This window comes from Thermobia domestica, chromosome 2 (assembly GCF_964235325.1).
Source record: "Thermobia domestica chromosome 2, izTheDome1.hap1.1, whole genome shotgun sequence".
Lineage (NCBI taxonomy): Eukaryota > Metazoa > Arthropoda > Insecta > Zygentoma > Lepismatidae > Thermobia > Thermobia domestica.
In genome coordinates this window covers 55,616,484-55,626,922 of record NC_137455.1, presented here as the reverse complement: position 1 = coordinate 55,626,922, position 10,439 = coordinate 55,616,484, and the positions used below count along the sequence as shown (strand labels likewise).

General features: G+C 36.3%; 1 protein-coding gene across 2 annotated transcripts in view; it reads left to right on the top strand.

The window, feature by feature from the left end:
* Positions 1-3,132: 3,132 nt before the first annotated feature.
* The window catches only part of O-fut1 (O-fucosyltransferase 1), a 44,231-nt gene continuing 36,924 nt past the window's right edge, over positions 3,133-10,439 (top strand). For both annotated transcript variants that reach the window (XM_081741563.1, XM_081741560.1), the window contains exons 1-3: positions 3,133-3,339; positions 6,568-6,683; positions 8,745-8,868. In XM_081741563.1, coding sequence (XP_081597689.1) covers positions 3,231-3,339; positions 6,568-6,683; positions 8,745-8,868 — 349 coding nt within the window. In that variant the 5' untranslated portion in view covers positions 3,133-3,230. The remainder of the gene's footprint in view (positions 3,340-6,567; positions 6,684-8,744; positions 8,869-10,439) is intronic.

Sequence of the window (10,439 nt, the reverse complement as noted above, 5' to 3'; positions counted from 1 at the left end):
AAATTATGTATCATATTACCCTATTCCCATTTTAAAAACTTAACCTTAATTCAAAATGGCGGATTTCAAGATGGCTTCCGTCAAGATCATATCCACCGAACAACTTGCCCCTAGACCTTATATGTATCTACATGGTTGTTCTTTCATTAACGTTCCGTTTACAAAGGTTAGTAAGGAACTTCTGCAGTAATCTCTAAAACCACATCACAACTTTTAAAAATTATAAAAAAATAGAAAACCTGCACCATGGCAAAAATTTCTGTCATCACAAATAATACCTATATGTCCTCTATCAGCTAGAAAAATTTCATTGAAATCGGAGCCGGACAATTGGGTGATGTCCCTTGTAAGCTTCATTGGGGAAGAATAAGGACATAGGAAACACGGAAAAAATGGACATAGGAGGATAGTAAAGAGCAAATTAAATAATAATAATAATAATAATAATAATAATAATAATAATAATAATAGAAGTAGTAGTACTAGTAGTGAGGATTAGTGACTTGTCTCTTTAAACAATGTAGCAACTTAAATCATCACTGGAACTGTCTTTGGCTTGTATTTTTAATAATGCAATCACTAAAAAATATAGGACAAGATTAAAATATAGGACAAATGTACACACATTTCCAAAATATAGGAAAAAATAGGAAAGCTGGGAACCCTGTAGAGTGTAAGTGCTCGTATTGCTATTTATTGTATCAATTCCTACGATACTTGTCTTTTCCACACTATCTACACCTTGAGAATTTGTCTCGCTCTCGTTTGATTTGGGCTTCTTACTAAAAGGTGAGCCTGGGTCCGATTTTATAGTTTTAGTACCCACGAAATATTGATGTTAAACATATTGATAAACAGAAAATGCGTGTGAGCATCGCAATTTCACACCTGAGCGCTTGCGAGGTGAACTTACGCTACTCCCCTAGCTATCCCATACGCACACCCTCGCAATAGGATCGGCGTGGGGCCGATGCGGTTAAGGGGAATGGGGATGGAAGAAAAGTATTACCGTCAACAAAAGCGCACGGTCTTGTAAAAGGAACAACTGGAACTAAGAGGAACTAAACTGTCAAACCAGAATAATACACAACCACCAGTACGAGAAAAAAAGGTGCTGATTTTTAAAACTTTTGCGCTTTTATTATTTTTGTTACTTTTTAAATGTTTTTTTTATTTGGGGGGGGTGGTACTTTTTATATTTTCAAAAATTTGGCCACCGAAAAACACAAACATTGGGCACACACGACAGCACGCCGGGATGGGTGCACGTCCCCTCAGATGAAGGAAGACGTTCACGGACTATCTACTTCCCAACACCACCACCAACCACCCGCGAATCCAATAACGGTATTCACGGCTGAGGGGCATGCAAGAACATGCAGATGAGGGGTGATGCATGAATGAGAAATGAAGCCGCCCTCTCAGCTCCACCCTTCCTCGAAAAAACAGCTTTTTTTTTCGCCCCACGCTTATGCCGGCTAGGATAATATATGAAGAGAGATTTTTCTAAAACAACATGATGATGGCATTTAGTATTTCAACAACTCGTTTCATGGTTCTAGAACCAAGTATCTTGTTTTTGTGTAAATTGTGACAAAGGTAGAAAACAATGAGCCCTGTGGGGCTTCTAACCCCTTTCGGTCGCTCAGCTATATTTTATGAAGTAACACTTGAGATATGTGCAAAGTTGGGGAAGAAACTAAATATCAGCCCAGCATGATACACTACTTCTGTGAATTTCACAAGTATGTAGATCCCTTAACTCTCGGACACTTCTATGTTGCGCACCATGAGTTTCCACACTGCCTTCAGATAAACTTTATGGGTTACGTTTAGAGTTACCCCTCCGCTTTTTATAAAAATCAGGACAGTTTACAAGAGAAATGAGGTAAGAAATGATAATTTGAAGTTTTTATTTGATGTTTAGGAATGTAAGTTCGGCAGGATAGTTATGTTTAATGCGAGAAAAGATATGTGGAAGTTAGTACTATTTGCCGGATGCGGAAGCATTCACGGAAGGTTTCAGCAGCATGGTGCTTGTAAAATATGGCGAACAGGTGTAACAGGATGCGCAAGAATAATGAAGAAAACCTTTTAAATTTTTGTGAAGCCCACGGAGTACTGAAGTCAAGTGAAATGTAAAAATTTTTAATACTTTGCGCACTGTTTTTTGTATGTTGCCAAGTCCAAGGGCACCTTCAGACTGGAGGGGCAACTCTAAACTTAAGCCAATTTTATTTTATATACTGTGTTTAACGGCTACCTTGTGGAGGAATCCCTGTTTTAACATGTCAGACTTTTATTAATGTATTTCTACGTAGATACTCATCTTACAGGTAAGAACACAACACGTTTCGGTCATTTACACACTGTTTTATTAAAATACTATCACAAATTTCTTCGGTCAGTTTTATAAATAAGTCGATCCGGATTCACAATAAGCACCTTTTCTCAACAATTATTTCTGGTCTCCCTTGAACTTAATCTATGCTTAGTAGTGTATAGTCATCGCCCACCGCAAATATTTTACAGGATGAGAAAATAATTACAGAATTTTTCAACAACTATTTTGAATGGTGTTCCTAAACTTGGCCTGCACTTACTAATGATCAGAAAATTCCAATTGGTTTATGAATATTGCTTATTACTATTTTAGCAACAAATTAAAATCCCCAATAGCACCCCGCAGTTCATTATAACATCAGTATTTTAATCAGAATTTTTTATCATCTACATAGACACAATAAAAGAAAATTTTTATCCTACTACTATATACACGTTAAACTTACAAAGCCCATTTATCAGTTAACCAAGACTAATTTCCAGTTATAAACAAATATCAGTCATCATTCATCATCACCACTTGCAAATTCACGAACGTCCGGTGACAAAACACTTTTTTATTCAATGTTGCCAATTCAAATTGATTGATTTTAATTTATAAAATATAAAATTATGCAAGCACTTATTAATTCTCGTAACTCCCAAAATATATTATGTCTTGGAATAGATAATACGTTTTGTATGTACACAGCTAGCATCACGCTGATCTGAGTTATTAAGAAGTTATATACAGTTCTACATTTTTTATGTTTGGTGCTGAAGTTATACAACGAGCTTACAACATTGCCTAAACAAATGACGACTATTTGTGGTGGGAAATTGAGGGGTTAAAGACTTGTTGGAGAGTGCCTTGTACTTTCACGTGTCATAAGTACTCCAGTACAAAAATGATTTCTCAGTTCGTTGTGTTTTTTGTATTATGTTACATAACAAACAGTATTGCTACAACTTATGATATAGATCCTAATGGATATATCCTCTATTGTCCATGCATGGGTAAGACATTCGTGGAAAGGTTATCGGGTTGATTCTAGAGATGTAGAAAGCATTAATTTCCTTTTATGAATAAGAAAATGTATGATGTCACTAAAGAAAATAATTTTACGCACTAGCTGGACATTGAATGGTCACTATCAGACGGTATGACAGGGCGAAGCTTGTCCCACAACGGACGCGTTAGTAATGGTGGGTGGGTGCTTAAACGAAATTGTGCACATGACTTTATATTTGTATGGTGATTGAGCAAATTTTCTAATGCTGCATGGGATGATGTATGGGCTACATGTTTGCTACCCCCAGTAACTTTATGAAACATCACTCGTTTTTGTGTGTATGTGTGTGTGTGAATTAACAGATTTTACCTTATTCTACACCGAAGATTTTTCTTCTGTGTTCTTTTTCGAACTATTAGGAATATATCTAATCAGTGCGTATACATGGAGATGTTCAGGCTTTTAACCTCATTTGAGCTAGATATTATAGAAAAATAAACATTTACTATATTAAGTTTACTATATTAGGTTATAAATGTACAGAAATCATTGATGACCTGAAAGGGGCAAGATCCGCATCGCAATTGAGTCGTAATAAAAAAAGCAATCAACCTGGTTACTAACCCGGCTTCACTCGCTCGCTCGGTATTACTATGTGAATTGAGTATTGGGTCAATCTAAATGAAATCAACAAATTTCCAGATCAAAGGTTGCTGACAATTTTTTAAAATTTGACTGTACCACATTTAGAGAGTTTAAAACGGGTATTCATTTACTTTTTAGCTGCGCAGGTTTGTTTGTGGTGGCTGTTGTGTATAGGCGCCTGAGCGTATTTTGCACTTTTCAGAGGATTCCATAAACGCTGTAACTTTTTAGGTTTTGGAGGTAATGAGCTAAGACCAAAACCAAATGAAAGAATAGAAAAGAATAGAATAGAATATTTATTGTCATTAAACAACATTTGTCGCAATAGACATTGTCAGCATATAAATAAATATATACAAAGAAAGAAAAGAAAAAAAAGTTACAATTTACAAAGATAATGAAATGGACAACATTCTGTGTGCTGTGCATATTGAGACGTACTTTAAAACGTTGAAAAAAGCTCTGAACATTGAGGCTGGAAACCTACAAATGGCCATTTTGGAATTACATTTTGAAACGATATAAATAAGACTCCCTTTCAATTTCTTTGTGTACATCGAGACTAGTTAGTAAACAACGTCCTAAACAAGTTTCAGATCCGAGAACCTTATAGTTGATTTTTGGGAAATTTTTAAACTTTGCGAATTTTCGAAAATCGTGTATTTTCACCATCAAATATCTCAGGGAAGACAGAAGTGAAAAAACCCAAATTTGCACAAAATAGACGATAGTTGTGCAGCAGTTGTATCAATTCTTACGTCATTGATATTTCTGTGTTCCTCGAGCGGCTTTCAATAGACGCTTGTTCTGCAAGAATTCTTTAAATATGTCACTGCACGTTTCATTCTTACTTTTTCCTTCAAAGTTGAAACACACTTGAAACTCGGACTTAACTGTGGAGATATTAAGTTGGTTGCGTTCTTTTGTCCAAGCAACATTCATTAATGAAAATACCCATTCGCCTTAAGCATTACTACTTTGTATGAAAAGAATATATATTAACCGACTTCCTTCAAATTGTCAAAACCTTTTTCGCTTGGTGATTTTGCACGTTCGGAAAGTTTTAAATATCTTTCTTCAATAGTTGTACAGTTCTTGAACATATTGAGGTTGCTACTTCTTGAAACACCTTGAATTCTTTGTCAAGTTCATCCATGTCAATGGATTTAACATTACAATCCTCAACCAAACTAACAACATTTATAATGAGACAACTGAAAAGTAGGACAAATGGGCGTCCGGCTCGAGTACTACGCCGGACACGGGACAAAACCTCTAAAAGCCAGATTGTCCGGCCAAAAGCAGGACATCTGACCACTCTAAACCCACCTTTACCTATATATGCGGACCAGCATTATCCCTGAAAGGGTATGAAAATGAATGCTTGAATCTCGTCCCTTTTAAAATCAGAGTCTAACATCCTATAGAATAAAAGCTTATGAGAAAAAATTAAGTTGATAATTTCTTATACACAATTATAAATTGTGACAATACTTCAGTTAATTTAAAATATACAATATATTTGCCATAGATTAGAAATTGACAAGTTTACCCCGGCGTAAACGCTGATAGACTCGATGGTTTTCTGTGTTGAATGGAGTCTCACATTATCATCCAGAAGAATCACACCACGGCAAAGAAGACCAGAACGTTTTCGTGTGATGACATCCTGCAACCTTAGAAGTGCCCTGCAGTACCTTTTAGCACTCACGGTTTGTTCTAAATACTTGATCAGTAGCACACCTGATATGTCTCAGAATACAGTGTACAAAAGTTTCTTGGACGAAAGAATTATTTTGAATTTCTTCTTCCTTGGAGAAGATGCATGCTTCCATCCCATAAATACCTGCTTCCCTGATGGAGTGAACGGATGCAATATTGTTTCATTATCAGTCAGTACCCGGTGAAGAAAATTGTTCCTCTTCGCTGCGTAACGTTATAGAATATTCAACGACGTCGGCATTCTGGTTGTTTTATGGTTCTCGGATAGTGTCTATGGCACCCATTTCGCGCACACTTTTCTATACTTGACGACATCAACTACAATGTTCTGCACAACACCATATGGTAGTCCCAGCTTAATTGATATTAAACGTAATCTTCTGTTCACGCGAATACACTCATCCACAGAGCACAGTTCACGTCAGTGGTTGAGTTACTAGGTCTACCGCTGTGCCCGGGTTTTCAATGACAACCAGCTGTTTAGACTCCTGAATGTTGTCCTGTATTTGCAGAGTAGTAGTTCTTGATTCCTTATAGAAATGTCTTAACATGGTTGTAATTCATTTACTGATTTATTTTTGTGCACATTATTTCATGATTTTATTGGTTAAATTTAATTATTTGCATATCTTTACATTATCAATGAAGAAGAAAAGAAAGAAGTCAGTGAAAAATTTGTAAAGGTCAAAATATACTACTTAGTCACCATCATTACTAGAGTGATCAAATGTTTCTTTAACACCAATTTTCACTCTGCTATTTATTGTTACTTCTAAAAGCTTCTTTCTGTCTTCCTTTCTACAGTTCACTACTAAACCTAGTATTGAAAAGTTAATATTTTAGTTTTAAACCTTTATGATTTCAGGAAGGTTCGGAAATCAAGCTGACCATTTTCTGGGTGCTTTAGGATTTGCCAAAGGATTAAATAGGACATTAGTCTTACCACCATGGGTCGAATATCGTTATGGAGAAGCAAAATCAGTAAGTATTGTAATTTTTTGTTTCGTCATTTCAGAAGCAGAAGCATTATACTCTTATTTAGCCTTCAAGAGAGAACCCTGAGAAATTACTTTGAATTATAATAATCACTTCAATCGCTACTAATCATCTGCTGGATGAAGGCTTCTCACATTTTCTTCCACAGACCTCTATCAGTTGCTTTTCTTCATTCATACGAAACGCCTGATTCATCTTGCGTTTGATCATTTTTAGGTCGTTTCTTATTTCTGTGAATCTAATTCACCATGTTGAAGCACTCGAGTGGTCAGGACGGACTCAGCAAAGGCTTATTTCCTGAATAACTATTATGAGCGGTCAAAATGATCGTTCATTTATTTTGGAACTGTATTTTCTAAAGGAAAGAGGAACGACTTCTACAAACTATACATATAGGCACGAGAACTAGCTTGGCTGCCACAGCGCGGTGTGGTATTACTATTCGAACACATATAATACAATTACTTAGTTTCAAATTGTACAGAATTTTTATTGAGTTTGTCCTTACTACCTGGAACGCCTCATTTATTGTCTGTCTTTCATCTATTTGACTTAGGTGATCCACTCATCCCCACTTTTGTTCCTTTGCACCTTTAATCACATTGCCTTCCTTTGAGACCAAATCTATTCGTTTATCTTCCTATCTCATCCAATTATTCCAGCATGCTTTCTCCGGTATTTGTTGTATAACTTTTAAACTTTGGGTTGTTTGTGCATTCAAAGTTCCTATAGAAAACTGATAAGATGTTATCTTATTTTATTTACTTCTAAAGCATACAGGGTTTGCTCGTGAAGTAATGAGACTAAGTCTGGTAAAAAGGAATTTATTTATCCGATCTGTACATATTGTTAAAATTCTTCAAAATAATCTCCTTGGGCGTCGATACACCGCTGCCAACGCGATTCCCATATTGCAGAGGCTCCCTGGAAGTCAGCTGCCGTAACCCCTTTCAGAGACTCTGTTACAGCCCGTTGGATGCGGGAACATAATCGAAACGGTGACCTTTCAATGCTCTTCGTGAGATTTGGGAACAGAAAAAGTCTGGTAGACTCACATCACGAGAAATGTCAATTCGTCGTTGTTTTTTGTTGATTACTCAACACTTTTGGTACTAATTTCGCACAAACCTTCCAAGTTTTAGAATTTTGTGAACTATTGTTTTGCACATATTGAGGTCTTCTGTAATTACTCTTACACTCAAAGAGCGGTCGTAGTGCAGATTTTTCATTTTGGTCACATTTTTGTCCAAACTACTCGTTGAAGAGCTTCCAGATTGCCCCATGTTTTCAAAGGTCTCCTGTGCGTTCTTGAATTCACTGAACCACCGAAAAACCTGGGCCTGAAAACAGCTTTTGCGCCACGCATGATCCTCACTGCATCAGAACTCGGATGCAGCTACCGCCTGGTGCGTTGCTTATATTCCCGTCGGGGAGCGCCACGCGGCGGCCAGTCTAATTAGTTAACAGACAAACCCTGTATTGAGAACTTTGCTTTTAAGAATACAATCTAGCCTTCGGAATGCACTCTATATCGTTTTACATCTAGTTATTACCTAATTCGTCTTGCCAGTCAATGTTTTATCTACTCTATGTACACATACTTTATATATCTTTAAAGCAGTGGCGTAACTAAAGGCTTGAGGGCCTCCCCGCAAACAGAGTGGAGTGGGGTCCCTTCTTTACGTCCCACTTCATGATTTGGGGCCCCCTGATGGCTTGAGGCCTCCCGCAATGCGGGGTCTGCGGGGCCCTTATTTACGCCCCTGCTTTAAAGCATTTTAGTAGTACATTACCTTTGCTTTAGTTAAGTTAATTTTTAAATTCCATTTCTATGTCTTTTTTTTCTCTTTCGATTCTTTTTTTTCTTTTATTGATAATCAATCACTATAATTATATTAGTGCAAACATTGAAGTAATATATTTGTTACTTACCTGTTTCAGTAATTACAATAATTATTTATGTAATGCAAATACTCAAAATTTTAAGGAAAAATATTGTCCAAGACTAATAAACTAGAATTTTAGAAATTATATTCATAATTTCAGAGACAAGTACCTTTTGATACGTATTTCCAAGTAGAACCTCTGCAGAAATTTCACCGCGTACTAACGATGGAAAAGTTTATGGAACATATTGCTCCCACACTCTGGCCTCCAGAAAAGAGAATAGGTAAGTTGTTATTGTTGTAAAATTAGTTATCATTATTTAATTGCCATAATGTATAAGCTTTTATTATCATGAAAGAGATGAGAATTATATACATATTTAGAACATCTATATTTCATTTAACAGTTTAATAGTGATCTGATGCAGTGGCGTTCTGTGGTTTGTGTTTCCTGGATGTTGCAGGGAAAAAAAATCGGAGATAGAAGGCAGAAATTAGACTCATTAATTAACATAACTATAACGGAAACACTAAGTGGCATATAAAAATAAATAAAAAGAAAAAAAGCTGTAAATCGAACAAAATCGAATATATTTTTTCACGGTTTCTCTGGTAGGAAAATTCGAGACTGGGGAAACATTTTGTGCAAACATTATTGCTCTCGTGAGTTGTTAACCAGGTTTTACTTTAAAAATTATAACATCACGTACTTCTCTTGTTTCTCTGTTTCATTCTACGTTGTCTATTTTTCTCTTGCTTCATTCTTTCTTTGTAATCCTTGGTCCTGTCATCATCAATTTGATCTCCTATCGCGTTAATGTTCCTTTCAAAGGTTCGAATGATCAGTTGTGCAGGTAACTTTACTTTGTTGAAAGTAGATTTGTAATTAGGGAAGCATCTTAGTGGTTCTTATGATATAATTCTAAATACTGGCGTATCAACATTAGACTTTCAAATAATTCTTAAAGAAGCCTCCACTAACTATATAAGTGAATAATTAACTTATAAATGCGTATTCACTTTACTTTATTTTCTAGTCTAATACATTTTTTCTTGTTTTGTAACTCTGAGATCACCTAAATAAAAATCAGGGGGGCGCGGTGGCTCAGTGGTAGAGCGCTCACCTCCGGTGCTTGGGGTCCCTGGTTCGATCCCAGCTCGCGCAGTGTGGACTTTGTGGTGGACAAACACCGTGCTCGTGGGTTTTCTCGGGGTTTCCTCCCACTTTCGTCATTCCACCATTTCATTCATTTCTCATCATCACCGTCTCCTTTAGCCTAACCGGCATAACCGTGGGACATAAAACTCAAAGATTTCATTTCATTTTTCTAAATAAAAATCTTCATTATATGGTTAGGTATCAGCACAGTTACGTATCTACCACTCTTCTTTCGTAAAAATATGAGTACGTTAAGTGAATTCCATTTGCTGATCTATAGTAATATGATTTCAAAAATCTTAGCTAGTGATAATATATGCCTCTTGTTTTCATAAAATGCTCCCGCGGTTGCACGAACATAGCAACGACCAAGACCTTTAACCTTAGAGATAAGATGAAGTAGACTCAACATTCGTTCAAACAGTCCATGCTGCAGAATCTGGTCGTTGTAAGTTCGTTGCAACACTTTCTCGGTTTTGAACGGTTTAGTGGTTTTACATATTACAGAAGTCAAAAGGCTGTTACTTAAGGTATATAAAAGAGTGAAGAAAAGTAACGTTCTTTACTTCACTATTGCTATTTTCTGTTTGTGAATTCTTCAATATTTCGGCTGAAAATCGTCGGGCATCATCACGAAGAGAAAATGAGTCTGTTTTAATTAATTTGGAGGAAAGAAGTGCGAAAGGAAGATTTTAT